General features: G+C 39.2%; 1 protein-coding gene across 3 annotated transcripts in view; it reads left to right on the forward strand.

Moving 5' to 3' along the window:
* Positions 1-16119, forward strand: part of gnai1 (guanine nucleotide binding protein (G protein), alpha inhibiting activity polypeptide 1) — a 424795-nt gene extending 408676 nt beyond the window's left edge. For 2 of the 3 annotated variants that reach the window (XM_088003430.1, XM_015002740.2), the window contains exons 2-9: positions 6447-6489; positions 8648-8789; positions 8990-9147; positions 11314-11442; positions 13111-13240; positions 13322-13475; positions 14623-14836; positions 14992-16119. In XM_088003430.1, the coding sequence (XP_087859556.1) occupies positions 6485-6489; positions 8648-8789; positions 8990-9147; positions 11314-11442; positions 13111-13240; positions 13322-13475; positions 14623-14813 (909 nt within the window). In that variant the 5' untranslated portion in view covers positions 6447-6484 and the 3' untranslated portion in view covers positions 14814-14836; positions 14992-16119. Of the gene's footprint in view, positions 1-6446; positions 6490-8647; positions 8790-8989; positions 9148-11313; positions 11443-13110; positions 13241-13321; positions 13476-14622; positions 14841-14991 lie in introns of all 3 variants that reach the window. The other variant, XM_088003429.1, reaches the window with a different exon arrangement.
* The last annotated feature ends 2063 nt before the right edge of the window (positions 16120-18182 follow it).

Raw genomic sequence — 18182 nt, forward strand, 5'->3', positions numbered from 1 at the left:
ATGTGGTATTTTGAGTGAAGCGGACAGCTTCCACAATGAAGTTGTACAGAAAGTGGAGTTTTTGCTATTTTAATCTAATGCTTTGGTGCTTACCTTGTCTTTAAAAGATAAGAATTTTGAATTTTCCACAGCCCCTCTCACTGCTTTCTCACTTTTTGTTTAGTGGTAAACCTCAGTGTGTCACCATCTGGAGACAAAAAAAATAGACTGATATTATCTGTATGTTGACTTGATCAACAAAAATGCAACCAATAGTTGCATTTTTGGCAGATCATAACATACAGATTATTATTTTGTTCATTTGTCATTTTGGGGTTTTTCATAAATATCTGTCATTATTTATCTCCCCATATTTTATGACACCAGCTTCCTGAAGTTCTGCCTTTGGTTTTTGTGGCCCCCATCAAGCCGCCCCTTTAAAAAAAGCCCTTCTGGCCGCGCCTCTGATAATTACATTTCTGATGTTAAATGCTTGTTTTGGGTTTATCTCAAGTTCAACACTGAGACGTAAACTGAAATCTCTTGTGCAACCGATTCAGTAAATTACATCTGCTGTTGTGAAACAAAGTTTGATTTATCTGAGCCACATAAAAAGCAGTTTCTTAGCCCTATTGTCACTTTTCACCTTAAATAACCAAATTTCCTGTCATTACTCTTCCATTACTTCTGGGAATAACTCATTTTGACTGGTTTTATGCATCCAAATAATTTTCAAAACCACCAAGTGTTGGGCCTATTATTTCGATAAAAAAAAAAAAAAGTCACACATGCTATTTAAACACACCACACCCTGCACACATGCACACACTTGTTTGTGTTGGTGTTATAACCTAATGAGTTTTTATTTGAGTTATTTGCATTTGTGAGCCGGTTCTGTGGTAAAATGTGCCATTGCCGTAGTGGAAACATTTGCTTCCTTTGTAAATAAAATGGCAGCAGGTGAGAAGTTTTCCATGGGCTCCATAGGTAGCTTGCTTTGGGAAGTGTTGACATGCACACACGTCGGTATGTGGGTTAGCAGGACACAAAGTGTGAGGCCTGTACCAGTGGCAGGGAAACACCTGACCGAGGCTAAATAATAGGAGCTCTCAGCAGCTTTTCTGGGTGTAATTGTGGGCCAGCGCAAGACAAACACTATTCCTCATGTGTTTTTTGCTGATCTGTGCAAAAAAAAAATCCCAAAGATTACCGAGCCATGCTTCAAAATGCCTAAACGGTTTATTCAAGGTTGGATAAAGTGTCTGTTTTGCCTTGTTTGAGTTCGAAATGAGACATTTTGGTGTTGAAGGTAAACACATTCCTCCTGCGCTCTGGAACTAGACGGGGCTTGTTGATTGAAAGTAAGCAAGTCAGGTCAAGTTGTTAACGTTCCTGAAGGCTTCAGCTTGACTTTTCCCCAACCATTGCGTAAACACACAAACCATGTGACCCTGCTGCTCCAGCTAATGACAGAACGGCCGACGTAGCGGGTAGCGTGGCGCCGCCACCGTCGTCTGTCGCTTGTGTTCAATCCGAATGACGTGGTAACCAGGTAACCCGCTCGGCCTCTTCGGGTTACGGGCCTGGACGGAGGCCCCAGAGAGCCTGTAAGATGAGAACAACTAATGAATAGTACATGGGAAAAACACAAAACCAGAGCTAAGAGTCCGCACATAAACAGACGCAGAAAAGGACATTAATGTGGAAGTTGCTGATTCACAAGCAGCTCAGCCGTGTTTTACTCTAAGCACATCCTGTCGACAGAGATAAAAAGGTCAACAAAGCTCGTGGATCGAATGTAAATGGGTAGTATGGCTGAAAGGAGGCAGCGGGTTGTGTATCTTGTGGCTTTGACCCCTTTGCTCAATGTGTGTAAAGAAAAATAATCTAGTGAAACACACTTTGGTGTAATATTGGTGTAAGTTACAAAAGAACACTTATTTTTTGGTTATTTTAAAGTTTTAATCTGTTTTTGTTTCACACAAAACGGAGAAATCTGAGGTCATCAGACTCGGAACACAATTGAAACACTTCTACCTCGTGACGCACCAATCCACTTTTTAAAGATACCGATATCTGAGGTTTAGTATCAGCCAATACCAATCCGATACCTACGTTTGTATTTTTTTTATACCCAGACATAAATGTACTGAATTACACATTTATTTGATAACTCTGTCATAGGATTGTCTGATCGCTTCTTCTCGTTAAATCATTGCAGTTTTTTGGTTGATGCATTGCATGTTTGGACAATTATTCCCTCTGGTTTTGGATGCTATGGAGCTGGAAGGTATTTGTGCTTTTGCTGTTTTACTTTTGAACAGTTGCTACAAGGCAACAAAGTATCATTCTTACAACTGGGAGCAGGTGATTAGCATCTGAAAAACTCAAATAATACCTGAACTATGACCCCCAAACCCCAGAGGAGTTGATGACCAGGCCTCGGGGATGCAAAGAGAGAAGGAGGAAGTTCGAACCATCTCTTCCATCGATCGGGCAAGAATCACATCCCAGACTCTGTGGTCTTTCTGCCAGACAGAGATTAAAGTAGGTGTGGCAAAAGCAAATGAGGCGCATTAGCAGAGTTCAGGACATAATCAGACATATCGTCTCTTCCTGGCAAGACTGGCTTCACAACTTTTTGAAGATACTTGATGACATGAATTAAAACGTTTTTTAAAATTCCAATTTATATTCCAACTGCAAACTTGATTAGTTTGTAACATTATTTAACAATAGCCAGTTGTTATTTTCATAATGTGAGTGAAAAATAGTCTAAAGTGAAAATACCAAAGCGAAAGTAGCCAGTACGGAAGTGGTGAAATTAGCAACAATAAGCTAATCCCATTAAAATGGTCAGAACCTAGTGGTTGTAACAACCGCCTCAGTAAGTCAGTGTTCTCCTTAGACCTCTAATGAGCCATCATTTGATGCAGGTGTGTAAAACCAGGGAGAGAACTAAAACATGCAGGATGCCGGCCCTCGAGGACCGACTTTGGACAAAACATCTGTTCAGCATCACATCTGCAGCTCAGACTCACTGCTGCCCCCACAGGCTGGCTGTGGGAACTACACACAGTAAGCTCACCGCTGTGGTTTGTGGGTTAATGAAATTAACCTCCTGCTTTATGAACTTGCCCACATCCAGGCGGTGCTGGGTTGATTTCTCTTGCTGGTGGTGACTGTTTGGTTCTGGTATCATTATGACATAAAGCTGAAATTAGCATCTGAAATCACTGAATTTTTGCGTATTACCTTCTGCCTGTCGACGTTTTCATGTTTTCTGCCTGTCTTTTGGTTCCCGCCGTATTCCCATCGTCTCCAGGACCCAATTATCCTACTATTCATATCTACACACTGAAATAGATTACAATCTCCTCAGCCTAATTACTCTTTCTATAACTGTTATGCAACTGTGGGCAGAATTTATTAATAGCCCCTGGTGTTTCACTGACTTTTTCATTGTGCTCCTTTGGATGTCCCCCAGTTCTTTGTTTTAAAATCGACGCAACAAGCAGCCAGGTCAAACTTTCAGACTTTTTTTCACTCGTTGGCAGCTGGAACCCTGTGATTAACCGCGGTCATCTCTCCCCGGTGGGTAGCACCGCTCGCCAGCTTCTGGAAACCTTCACCAGTGACTCATGCTTGAATCCACCCAGAGGGAGATGTAGGCAAAAAAAGAGGAATCGGATAGCAAATAAGAGGAACAATCAATCATAAAGGGAAAAAAAAGACTTCAGGGGGACAGAAAGAATGTGAAAGAGGAAGAGAGATGCGCAAGACTGGAAAACAAAGCTGCTAACGTGTCGAGAACATTGAGGCAAACTCTACAAGCGTTTATCTTGATGCTGAAAAAGGAAGGGAATTTTACCCGGTGCACTTTTTGTTTTTAAATCACACTTTGTGTCATAAAAGAAACTTGGAGTTGGAGAAGCAGGACTCGACTCCTATTTCTTTCTGGAAGAAGCCCACCGAAAGGGGCTCAGATTCTCCCAAAATAACCCCAACCAGAAACAGAAAGCAGCTGCTGCAGCGGTTTGGGTCGGCTGCAGCCTTTAGGTGGGCGTATCAAAGCTGCGGCGTAACGAGACTCCGCAGAAAGGGCCTGATAAGGTCAGATCTGTGAAGAAACTTCCAGGCTTTGCAGAAGGACATACCCTTTAATGGCACCGCTGGTGTTTAGTTATCACAACACATGGCTCACGTCTCTTCTGTCAGTCTGATTCGGATGCAAATTTGATGGGATTAGTCTAAATTTCACTGCCGAAACGCCGACAAAGCAGCTGTGAACATATTTCTTTGTTTCTGCCAAGAATCTTTCATCCATTAAATTTACAGAGCTGGCCGTTTTTAACGCATTTATTCACAATTTTGCAGGAAATACTCAATTAAAGCAGCTTTTTTGGTATGCAGAGTGTGTGTGGCCCCGTTAGCGGCTCCCAGGCAGCCAGAGACGGGGCCAGCTGACCAGTCAACCGTGTTCAGCCAGGCAGCGCCGCGGACGCCTATGTGTGGTCTCTCAGGGATACACAGCGCCGCGTGTTTGGCCTCGGGGGTGTAGAGCACACACACACAGAAACACTAGAGCGCCGACATATGATCAGAATATAATGTGTCCTCAGGTGATAATCACTCCGCTTTACTTCACATCTGTTGTCGTGACGAAAGAGATGCAGTAGTTTGCGAAAGCAGTTCCAGATTTTGTCGCCACAAACCTCAATGTGTTTCATTTTGATTTTATGTGAGAGAAGACGCAGCAGGGCGTGATTGTGAGGTTGGCTTTGCAAAGTAAAATCTGAAAAGTGTGGCGTGCACGTGTATTCAGCCTGACTAGCAAGGAGAGCATTAATTAAGGTAGGCAAATTAGCACTGACGCTAACTTTCTGTTGCAATTAATCAATTAACTCCATGCTAAATTAGAATTAGCATGACGACTTCCTCTTCCTTTGATTTATGTCCTTTAAAGGGAAGTTATGTTTACAGAGACGATATAATGCTTTCCGTTGTGTATTGTGTATTTATTTTGTATTGTTTAAAATATCTCCCAGTTTCTGTGATCTTTAAAAGGAGAAACTTGATCTTTTATTAATATATGATTTGAAAATGGTGTCTGATAACAATATTATAATTTATCACAATAATTACTTGGAGAATTTATTGTCCAGCAACATTTATTGTCGTGAAAGGCCTAGTGGCAGCATAATGTTGTGTGGAAGTGATTCCTTATTTGGATCAGAGAATTTGGTCAGAAAATAAATGGATTGAAATCCTTTAAAATCCTGCAGAACACTTGAGTTTGTCACATACAGTTATGATTAAACCAGGGTGACCCCATCCTTAAAAAGTCTTGAATTTTTTAGAAAAGGAAGTTTCCCGAAATACTATTCTGTTATTCACAGATCTGAAATTTGGTCTTGACAGGACTGTTTAACTAGTCCTGTTAGTAGTGTAAAAAAATTTTCTTGTGGGACTTTTCTGTCAGGCAAAAGTTTTGGTCGCACTCAGACGGTTGAGGCCCTGGGTATGTTAGCAGCTAGCTAACTAGCTTTTTTTGCATCAACTGTGCAAATTTATCACCAGTTTGTCTTAAATTTCTTTCTTAAATTTGAGTTGGTGAAATTTGCAGCAACTTTGACAATACATAGAAGTTTGTGGTTTAATGGTATGAAATGCTAAACACTTTCTCCTTTTCTTTCTGCATGAAGCTACTTCCTGTTTAAACAAAACTAACTTGGTAAAAGGGCATCGTGACTTTTATTTCTGCGCCTACATTGAAAGTGGAACTAAAATAAGTATCTTTTACGCAAGCGCTCAGCTTGTTTTGTGTGTGTTTTTTTCTGACTGGATCAGGAGGTGACAGAAATGGTAGAAGTTGGCGTGTGGTTCCACTTCCTCATATAGAGTAAAGAGAAGCTGTGACTTTTCCCTGGAGCTTCAGTGTAACACGACGACGCTGCTGCAGCTGAGCAGACCTAATGTTGCCGATGGTAAAGCTCATTAGCGCGAGTCGAACAGGAAACGTTTTGGATGGGGGGCTTGCTTCGTAAAGACGGGGGCAGCAGGTGGTCAACATGGCTCCCACTCTGTCCTGAAAGGAGCCGAAGCAGTTGCCATGACACTCTGAGTGATCTGCACGGCCTCCTCTGCGGCGCCTCATCGGTCAACTTAACTGTCTGATTAGTCAACAAGCTCACAAGGCCTCGCCGCCTCTCCACTGACATCGCGTTTCCCTTTTTCCCCTCACATGTCAACAACAATCTATTCGTCTAACCCCGAGCCTTCATGCCCAGAAAGCACGACGGGCCGCCGCCGATAAAATTCCTGCCACGCAGTGAGTCGGCGTGTTCAATAAAAGTTCCAGCAACGGGGAAACGAGAGCGAGCATGACGGCAACGAGTCGAAGCTGCGAGTTGGACACCTTCCCTCTGATTGTTTTCACTCTAACGAGAGTTTCTTCTGTTTTCCAGGTGCTGGAGAATCAGGGAAAAGCACAATTGTCAAGCAGATGAAGTGAGTGTCATTTTACTACAACATGTAATAGTTTTATTTAAAAATACATGGAGTAAAGTCACTTAAAAAAAACAAAAACAAAGGCTGGACAGAGATTAGTATGCAGCAGGAAGGTTGTGGGTTCAAATGCCAGTTTTCTCTGGGGTCTCCGCCCTCCTGCCAGGTTGATTGGCCTCTAAATGACCTTTAGGAGTTAGTTTGTATGGAACAAAAGAAGAGAAATATTCTAAAACAAAAGGCAAAAAACATGAATTAAAACAATTAATCAGAAGAATCACAATTAATCGATTATTGAAATAACTGTCAACTAATCTTGTTGTTGTCTAATTGTTAACTGTAGTTTACAGACTAAAAAAAAAAACATTTGCTGAAAGAAAATGACTGAGTAATAATTGCACCAAAACTGTGTAAAAAAATTATATATATATATATATATATATATATATATATATATATATATAATATTGTATTTAAGAATAAAAAAGTCCTAATTTCTCTGTAATTATGCACAACCCAGAACTCCTTATGTGATGGTTTTAGCTTCACCAGGTTCAGGTTCTATAATGAAATATTTTTAAAAAGTTGAGCAGAAATGGCTGAGCTTTTCACCTGCTGTTCGAAATATTTAAATATATAAATATATTTAACTTCAGATGCATCCTTAGCGTTCATTAATGTAATATTACTACATTAAAATAAAAAGTCAATAGAATTCTTATTATTTAAAAAAAATAAATTAAAATATTTGTTCATCTTTTAATGCATTTCTAACATAAATTATAAAACTGCAGATTGTGCCAATTAATCGATTCATCATTGGAATAATCAGCAACCACAATAATTGTTAAATGCAGGCCTAAAAATATTTTTATTGTCATTAATGTTTTTGCTAAACATAATTCTTATGTTTGTTGTTTTTTGCAGCCAAAATAATCATTTGTTTACACCACAGGACATCATCAAGTCTCTGTTTCTGGACTGAGTTGAAACTGGCAGCTAAAACGAATGAATGAATCCTGTCTAACACCAAATGAATCGGATTTTATGTTTTTAGAAATATCCTCAGTAAATATCACCAGAAACTTTTATTCTCCTTTGTTTCTGCTCTTTTTGGACTTGTGGCGTTTTAACCAAAGCAGCCGTGAGTTAAATGTTTTCATTGGCAGCTCCATACTGAGAAAACCTTCTTTTTGTTTTCTTCATCTTTCAAAGCGGCGAGCTGAAGGACTCGCATGCAGCACTAGATAGATTGTTTCTTTTTGAGAAAGAAAAGTGAACAAACAGGTGGAGATAACATTTGCTGCAGGGCTGCCAGCTTGCACACGCTCAGCAGGAGCCGCATGCTGCCGACGCTTTTCACAGGAGAAAACAACACGGATCACAGAGTTCTGCTGTCCGGGGTGTTGTTTGGGTTAGTTACTTATTTACAGGCAAACGATGGAGGTCCTGTCCGTTTCCAGGATCACTGAGAAATCTCTAAAAGTCTGGGATCTGATGAACGGATTATCTGGATTAGTAGGAAAAGGAAGTTAAACTGGAAAAACTGGGATTCCAGGAATTGATTCTGTAGTTTTGCTCATCAATCATCAGTTATTTGTCTGCCTTTGTTTATGAAGTTACTTCATAAACAATTAACATTTGTATCATCCATCCATTTGATTTCCCAACATGTCCATTTATTCTTCCGTCTGTTCATCCGTTCATCGTCTATTTGCCCTAATTGACCAATTTATTGATTAAATATGATTGTAAATTGTTATTATTACTCCACAGCTCCTTCATCTCCGGTTTTTAAAGCCAACAGAAAATCTAATGCAGATTTTAACACATAAAATCTACTATTATCTTTTTACGGGCTGAACATGAGGTTTTTACTATAATAGTAACTCAATAAGACAACAATACCCAGAATTCACATCTTCTGTAGTTCAAGAAAGCGAAAATATAATTACCAACATACTTTCTAGAAGAAAACCACGCTCTAAAACGAAGCTGCAGAACATCTGAGGCTCTAATCTTCCATTGTTTACATTCCTTTGAAGTTTTTATCTAAATAAGACGGAACTGAACGCGACTGTGGGGAAAGAAAAAACCCCTAAAAGATGGTAAAAGAAAGAAAGAGAAAATTTTGAGTTTTTTTTTCCCTCCTGTTTTGCAGAATCATCCATGAAGCAGGTTACTCAGAAGAGGAGTGCAAGCAGTACAAGGCTGTGGTCTACAGCAACACCATCCAGTCCATCATCGCCATCATCAGAGCCATGGGACGCCTCAAGATCGACTTCGGCGAAGCCGCAAGAGCCGTGAGTGACGGGAGGGAGCCGGATCCGAGCCGAAAACCTGAATTTATGGAGCACTATTACAGCCTCCTTTGCTTCCTGCCTACGTTTTCTCTCTTAAAAAAAAGAAACAAACCTGCATGTCTGTTCCAGAAACGAGCATTTCAGCTTCACGTGTTTAGTTTTGCTTCTGATGGCGGATGACTGTGTTTTCGTGTTGCCAGGACGACGCCCGGCAGCTGTTCGTCCTGGCCGGGTCGGCGGAGGAAGGCTTCATGACGGCCGAGCTCGCCGGCGTCATCAAGCGGCTCTGGGTGGACCGGGGAGTCCAGGCCTGCTTCAGCCGCTCGCGCGAATATCAGCTCAACGACTCGGCGGCATAGTGAGTCACACACACACACACACACACACAAACAAACGGGCGGCTTGATAATCGGCTGGTTCACCAGATCGGTGAGTCACTCGCAGCGAGAACGCTGCGATCCGCTGGGTTTATGTGAAATTGCTGGCGTTTCGGTGCAAACAAACAGAAAAGGTGCTGCTGCAGCCGAGCAGACGCTGAAACGGAGCCGCAGCATCTGTCTGGACTTTTACTCTGTCAATATTTACCTTCCTCCATCGAGCTAAAAGAAACGCTGCTTAATCTTTGACCTTACACTTCAGTACAACACGCTTGTTAGAAAACACACAGCAGTTCACTTCCCTCTGAAGCTAAAGCCTGAGTTTGTGATATTGGACAATCTGAAATAAATGATATTATCACAAAGCAGCACATTTTATTTTATTTTTTTTAAGAGCAGCTTTGTTTTGTTGCTCTGAAGCACAAACACAAGCTGTTCTGCTGCAGGTCACTGCTGGACCATTAGTTCCTCCAGTCCTGCTGCGCTCTTGTGTTGGAAGACAAAAGAATGCTTACAGATTTTTTTATAACCTTGATGTAATGAGTTTGAGTCATAAAATATTTGTTATGTAATAAATAGATTCAGCAAACGAAAACTAAAAGTTTCAGCAGTTTGAGGGATTTAAAAAATGGAAGAAAACCTGCTATCAGAATATAAAGACACATCACACATCATTTTGTTATTATCCTTCCACTTAACTTTACGTTGCTCTATCAGATAAAATCCCAAACATAATATGTTTATTTTAATGTGACAAAATGTAGGAAACATCCGCCATGGTTTGAATACTTCTCCCAGGCAGTGTGAGGTGATCGGTGTGTTTTTAGTCACTGTGAGCTCCCAGGTGGGTCCTGAGGGGCCGCAGCAGGTTCTGGCAGAATGTGGGCCAGCCCCCCAGACAGATGGCCAGTCCATTACCGGCCTCACACATCAGGAGCTTCCTGTCCAGCTACACATTGTCCTACAGTGGGAGGGACTGGAGAGCAGCCTCTGGGAACCTACTGACCACTGGGGAAACAATTCACACACACACCGAGCTGAAAAGAGATTAGATTAACAACTGGGCTCCTGTTTGTTGAGGCAAAGCTTTTGTTCAAGTTTGACTAAAGGAATTGTTGCACTGAACGTCTTCTGGGCTTTTATTTCACCAAAGATGGAATCGTCCGCTTGTTTTAAAACTTTAACTGCAAAGTGTTCTGCTGGCGTTCAGCCCACTTCCACCGACTCCCTGCAGCTCAGAGAACAGACTTTGAAATAATGTTTTTGGTTTCTAAACCACTGAACGGCTTTCGCAGCACAACACATGAAAGATCTGCTGCTGTTGTGTCAACATGGAGAAGCAGCATTCAGCTTCTATGCACCACAAATCTGGAACAAACGTCCAGAAAACTGCAAAACAGCCGAAACACTGAGTTCCTCTAAACAAAGAGTAAAAACCCACCTGTTTTTGAAACATTATAAGTGAAACATTAAATAATCTGGTCTGTAACGATGGCAAAATGTAAATCTTCAATGGTATGCTCTATGAATTTGTATTTTTGTGTTTTTATGATTTAAAGTACTTTGAACTGTACAAATAAAATTAGATTTATTGAAATGTGATTTTATTTGCTTTTTGATCAGAGTTGATGCCAGAGGTGGGTAGAAACTAGTTACATTTACTTATTGCCATTAACGTGAGTAACGTTTTGGAAAGAATTTACTTTTAGGAGTATTTTTATTACTCTAAGTAATTTTAATTTTATGACGAGGCATCACTATTCTTATGAGTTTGTTTTAACCAAGAATTTACCAGACACACACCTTCAGTTTTTTAGTTTAATAAGTTTTATATTTAATGAAATTGATATTATTTTGTAATAATTTATGTAAATTATCATCTTTTTGGTCTCTAAAATACTAAAATTTCCACTTAACTTTACAATCTGGATGATGTAATTTTTAAATATTAAAGGATGTTTTGTCGCCTTCTTACCAAAGACTTTTTAAAGTTTTTACTCAAGTAGAAACATCTCACTGCTCTCACTTTGGTATAATGTTAGCCACTCTGCCCACCTCTGGCTGGTGCAGAAGAAGAAACGCTCGCCTCATTTCCTGTCCTCTTTCGCTCTCTGTTTACATTCCTCTTCCCTGTGTCCCGCTCTCAGCTACTTGAACGATCTGGACAGGATATCCCAGCCCACTTACATCCCGACCCAGCAGGACGTCCTGAGAACCCGAGTCAAAACCACGGGCATCGTAGAGACACACTTCACCTTCAAAGACCTTCACTTCAAGTGAGAACGTTGGCAGGGTTTTCGACTCAAACGCTTAATTAGCTTTTTTTTTCTTCCTGTCACTGACTCATCTCCGCCATAGAAACTCCCTTTGAACGCGTTCAGCTGTAGGTTTATGAGGTCTCAGGGTGTTGCGCACATCAGCGGTGACTCAGTCGGGGCCTTTTGTTGACGCCGTAGACAGGAAGTGAAGGGGGGCGGAGGGGCAGCAGGCGCGATGATGTCACGATAGCAGGGACTGTTGGCGATTTCAGCATCACTGCTGATTAGATCAGAAATTGAACAATGGAAGCGCTTAAAGCAGTAAAAGCTTTATTTATTTAATCTTCCTGGCTTTATTTAGAAGCAAATGCGGCTGTTTAAAATCTGTTTTATAAGCTGTAATTAAGGTTTTTGGTGCTTTTATTGACATTTACCTGCAAAATCAGGAGTCTGATTTGAGAAAAACATCATTAGGTATAGGAGTTCACAAGAAACATAAATAAAAACCAATACAGAAAACCTTGAGTCGATACACAATTTATCCATCTAGATACAATAAAGTGTCTCTTCAAGAACAGATTTAAAGATATTAATCAAGTTTATCTTCCTGTTAATCTTACAAAATGAACTACTAAATATCCAAAACATCATTTGTTTAATCCCATTTCCAGCTGAGGTCTGTTTATTGCTGCCCTCTGTTTGCATTTTACATTTAAATCTATTACTAATAAAACATAAATATAGAATCAATACAATACAAGGCTTTTAGAAAGCCTTTGAGTTAAATGACAATGATAAAATAGCACAAGAGAGTAAAGTACTGAAATATTTCTTACCCAGTGCTAAAGTTTAAAGTCTCATTTCTGTGTTTGGATCAATATGGGAGGAAAAAATCATAGTGTGACATTTTCCAACCTTTAATTTCAGTAAATAAAACTGAAATGCAAAACAAACACACAAAAAAACAAAGTATGTGCCGCTACTGCTGCAATGTTTACTTCTGAGTTAAGGAGCAAAGGTCAGATTACATCAAACCCAAAGCAGAAACAAACTCACTCAGAGTGTTTTTGAGACCGTCCTTCAGTTTCTGCAGAGAATTATTGGATAATCTTTCTGGGTTATTTAAAAAACATAACTACTAAATCTACAAAGTAAAATAAAACCAATTGTTGCTAATATTAACTAATAATATTTAAAATTTACAGCAGGTAGTCTATAATTATAGATTTCACAGAAAATAAGTCAAAATGTTCTGTTTTTTTCTGGGAGGAAAAAGCCTCTTGACAGTTGCGTTTCTGCAGTTAATGAAGTTTTGACTGTTATTTTTTTAAAATAATGACAAAAAGGTCACATCTGCAGCTCTTATATCAGCGGTTAGCATGTGTAGCCTTCCTGTTATCTGATAAAGCGTGGCTCTCTGTTTAATAAAGCGTATTTTTTGCTTCATGTTTAGGCACCTCACTCTTCATTATTCACTATTAACTTCTTTTCTGACCTCTGTTATCGTTAGCATGACGTGTTAGCTCTCAGGTCTGATAAATATGGGATTTATGAGTTTTTGACCAGTAAAGCTGAAGATTGGCTAATAATTTATAGGGTTTTTTTTTTTTTTTTTTCATAAAAGAGTGAAATCACAAAAATGTGTAGTTTTCATTCGTTGCGGTAACGCTACTGTCTGCTCACCAGAATGTTTGACGTCGGCGGTCAGCGATCTGAGAGGAAGAAGTGGATCCATTGCTTCGAGGGCGTGACGGCCATCATCTTCTGCGTGGCGCTGAGCGACTACGACCTGGTGCTGGCCGAGGATGAGGAGATGGTTGGTGAAACAGAGGACAGATCATTCTTTATGGATCGCTGAACACAGCTCGTAACTTTCTTCTTCTTTTTTCCCCTCCAGAACCGAATGCATGAGAGTATGAAGCTGTTTGACAGCATCTGCAACAACAAGTGGTTCACAGACACTTCCATCATCCTCTTCCTCAACAAGAAGGATCTGTTTGAGGAGAAGATCAAGAAGAGTCCCCTCACAATCTGTTACCCTGAATATGCAGGTTAGACACGGGCTGAATCCAAATGCATGCCACACTTTTCAGATTCCTATTTCTGGAAGATTATAAATTATAAAACTTGTAAATCACCAAAAATCCCAAAAAAATAAATTGATATTTATTTTAATAGTGGTATGAATACTTCTGCAAGGCTCTGTATGCTTGAGGTGGCCGATAAGAAAGTTTTATCACAATATTTTACAGTGCTGTTGTGATAACAATAAACAATAAATATGTATTACTAATTTTTAGGTAACTGGCTGTGAATGAATAGCACAGTAATTATAGCTCCATAAACACAAATTGAGCTAATCACATTCACTAACGAAGTGTGATTTGTATCATCACACTGCTCACAGTAAATGCATTTAATCAGATTTTTAAAAGTGATTGATATTTGTTGATACTCTCATTAAACGGTGTGAAAAAAAAAAACATTTTGAGGGGTTTAAACATTTTTAATTAGATTTTTCATGTCGGCACATGAAAAAGAAACTGATCATGATAAATGATAAACGGTACGATAAATGCCCTCCTGTGTCGCGCATCCTTAAAAAGTCTTAAAGCATCTTAAATTTATGTATTTAAAATTAAGGCCTTAAATTGTCTGTTTAAAAAAATAAGTTGGCCTTAGATATGTTAATATTTACAGGTCTTAAATTTTGTTGAAGGACTATTTAATTTGTTACTTTCCTAAAATAATGCCCTAAGTCAATTTTTTCCAAAAGTCTTATTTTTTGTTTGCCTAAATCTTTTAGGAAAGTGACCATATTCTATGTAGTTTTAATTTTTTTTCATGGGACTTTATGGTCTCACAAAAACTTGCAGTTACCGCTAACTAGCTGCTAATATAACCTTACTACCTATCTAGCTAACTACCAAAGTTAAAGCTAGCTAACTTTTTGGCATCTATTGCATAAGTGCAAATCCAGTTGGCTGGATGATGTTCGTCTTAGCCACTAGCTCACATCTGTTGGCAGAATTTGCAGTTTCTTATATACATTTCTGTAGTGACAAAGGTCTTAAATGGTCTTAAAAAGTCTTAAATTTGAGTTGTTGAGCCCTTCAGAAACCCTGATGCGTTTTGGCTGCCTCTTTCTGTGCGATGTGCTCCTTCGCCATCCTCATCCTCCCGTCTGGCGTTCCTCAGGCTCCAACACGTACGAGGAAGCGGCCGCCTACATCCAGTGTCAGTTCGAGGACCTGAACAAGAGGAAGGACACCAAGGAGATTTACACCCACTTCACCTGCGCCACAGACACCAAGAACGTGCAGTTCGTCTTCGACGCCGTCACCGACGTCATCATCAAGAACAACCTGAAAGACTGCGGTCTCTTCTGAGCGACGAGGACGACCTGCTTTTCGTAGGCATTTACCGTTTATTTTTTTCATATTTCTCAAGGCTTTAATTTAGATTTTTATTTTTTCTCCCTCCTTGTGGGTGCGTAGAGAAGCGTTGGTGCCAGGGTCGAGCTCTGCCTCTCCATCCATCATTCTTTCATGTCTGCTCTCTCCTCAGGCGGTGGAGCCAGCTCATTGTGCATCTTTTGTAGAGAGGATGAGAAGAGGATCAGTGATGGACCAGTGCTGTACTATACGCCACTTTTAACAGCTTTATTTATGTTTCTGTCTCGGAACATTCTCAACTACCGTTATTACATTTGTGTAGGCTGTTTGTATCAATGTAAAAGCATCACTTGTTCTTTTTTTATGTTTTAATCTTTGTTTTTCATTTCCAAGGAGTAGGAGATTACAGCGTTTTTGCCGCCATTTCTGGAAACGGAATCCTTACTTGTTGGTTAGAAAAGCTCCTTTTCTTTCTTTCTTTTCCCAAAACCACAAAACAAGGATGGAGGAAAGCGGAACAATTCCGAGTCCAGTTCGTTGGTACCTGTGCCTTCGCATGCCTTTTACTGCGGTCGTAGTCTCGATGCTTGTTCTGTTGCCTGCTGAAGTTGTTCTATACATAAAGACGTAAACTCTTTTCATACATTAGTGTCTCTACTATCTTCTTTGTGCACATCACTGAGCTGTCAGGAGGAGGAAAGTCTCTGTAGGTTCAAGGCGATCAACATGTAGCCTCTTTAGCCCCGCCCCCTTTGCATTCCACCTGTCATGACATTCGAAGGCCTTTCCGGCCAATCAGAGCTCAACACTGAGATGTATATTGTTACATTTAGCCCACAAATCTGGGGCTCTGGTTTTTAAACTGTACAAAATAATATATCAGATGCTCCCAATCATTCAGAAAGCGGTTAGTCAAGCACTGAGCGTTTAATATACTCAAGTATTTTAAGTACAGAGACCAGGTTTGTTGCATTTTATTGTATATTTTAACATATTTGGAGGAGATCTTAGATCGTTGTAAAGTTGAGGGTGAAGCGATGTAAGCCATTTTGGATTTTTGAGTATGTGCTTAGAGAGAAAAGCATTCCCTGTATTTTAAGAGAAGTGTGACAGTCGGGTTGTTTCTCTGCGGTCCAGAGGAGAGACCATACACACACGCACACACACACACAAGTCCAGGTCTTTTCATGTAAAGAAACTGCCACAACTGTCGGTGTATGTGTATGTTCTCCATGTAAAGAGAATCTTTGTAGACTCATCTCCCTTATTTTGCTAATAAAAACCATTTACAAACCATGAATTGTTGTTTTTGTGTCTGTTGTGGCGTTTAAGAGCCACATTAAACAGTGTGATTATATTTTAAACAGTTTGGTTTATCCAAAACTCTGCTGTGTTGAATAATCTTTAATGCACATTTAGAGAACAAAGTAGATTCTCTAAATTTATTAATTAATTTTGCATCACTAAAATAACTTTACGTTATTTAAAGTTGGGGTATGTAACTTTTATTTAAAAAAATGTTTTTCACAATCTAAAAAGGTACAGACAAAAATCAATTGCATAAATAATTGCAGTCGCTTGTCCTGGGAATTCTGAAATGCTCAGAAATTGATTTTCTTTCCAAAATTATATTCTGAATTTAATTTACAGAATTTTATACAGGAACCTATCTGATGGAATTCAATACAGAATTGAACCTTATAGAAATGTTTTAAATAAATGTTCTATTTATTTACACTCTTCCTGTAACAGAACCTCTGGACCATTTGAATAGAGAAATTAGTTTCTGAATGGAATCGCTAGACACTGAAACATTCACATGTCTATGTCCTGATATTACAAAAATGGTAATGAATGAAAAAAAATACCTCCTCTGCCTTTGCCCAGTGCTAACTACAGAGATACAAATTAATTTTGAGATGAGTCCCAGAAATTTTCCGGGGAAAAAAATTTGTTTCAAAAGTAAAACTTTTTTTTTTTTTTTTTTTGTGCAAATTTGTGACTTTTGTAGCTCAGAATTTTATTTAATTTTTTTTCTGGAAATTTTCTGATTAATCTAAAAATTTCTGTTTTTTTTTCTTTTGTTATTTACAAAGGCCCAAATGCATCACTGTATGTACTTTCCCTCTTAAAAATGCTCAAATGTTTTTTCTTTTTCCTCCTTTTTATTTGTCACGCCTTGTCCTTTTTCCCCGTCAGATGTTTCCCATAAACATTGTATTCCTTACATTCCTCCTCAGACCTGGAAGCCGATAACGGGATGTTCGGAATGTTTCGCCTTCAGCTTTAGCATTAGCCTTAGCTTTAGCTTTAGCATTACTGCTGCGTCGCTCTCACCAGGAAAGCTTGCGGTCTTGAAACTGGATCATGTCACAACATGCGGCTCATTAGAAACACCGACATGTACACTTAAACCTAACCTCCTATTTGCCTATTCCTGTCATGTGAAGGTGCGAAAAGCCGCGTCTCTCTGTGTTTTTGCATTGTAAATTTGCTGTGCCGAATCTCGTGAATGGCATCAGTGACGGCCTCTTGATCCAGCAATGCCACGTCAGAGATGATTTGCATCGTGTAATATGTAATTGACAAAAATAGCCTGCTGTGAGAATAGAAATTTCATTGTACAAGGTGGAAGTTTTGCATGTCCAACCAGAACGTGTCTCCCAGCTCTGGATTTCTCCAACTTTAAATGGACATTTCTGTCTCTGCCTCCAAGTGGAAATTGTTACAGAAATTAATATTATTATGTTATATCCTCTAACGACAGGGACAAGGTGTCATAAAATCAAGCTGATGCTAATAGGCATGTTTGACTTTAGTAATGATTGGTTAAATTTAATTTCACCTCCACAAATCAAATTTACCTTTTTCACCGTCCACGGTTTATCTGCATGCAGGCCTTGATGTCAATCTGCTCAAATGGAAACTGAGGCGACATTAAATCAGCTCTAAATCTGTTCAGGTCGTCAGAAGCATGAACTTTACCTTTGAAAAGTGACAGCGCTTCACTGAATGGGCTACTGTTTACACTACCTGTGCTCTAAAAACTCTGGTGTTTACTGTAAATACAGATTAAGACCATAATATACAATTTAAGATATATTTTAAAGTTGCAAATTCAGTTCAGAAATACTTTATTTACTTAAATGTAATAAAACTTTTATATATAAATAAATCATTCAACTTTATTCATAACATTCTTGCCAAACAGGAAACTTGACATAAACATACAATAAATATAACTATTCAAAGTTGCCCCGTTCTTGCAACTTTAAAATATAAAAACAAAAAAATGAAAATACTTTAATCTTGTCTAATTGGGACAAGATTAAAAAAACTATATTAAAACTATGCTAAATAGAT

This window comes from Poecilia mexicana, unplaced genomic scaffold (assembly GCF_051168715.1).
Source record: "Poecilia mexicana isolate PSO_F unplaced genomic scaffold, ASM5116871v1 scaffold_23, whole genome shotgun sequence".
Lineage (NCBI taxonomy): Eukaryota > Metazoa > Chordata > Actinopteri > Cyprinodontiformes > Poeciliidae > Poecilia > Poecilia mexicana.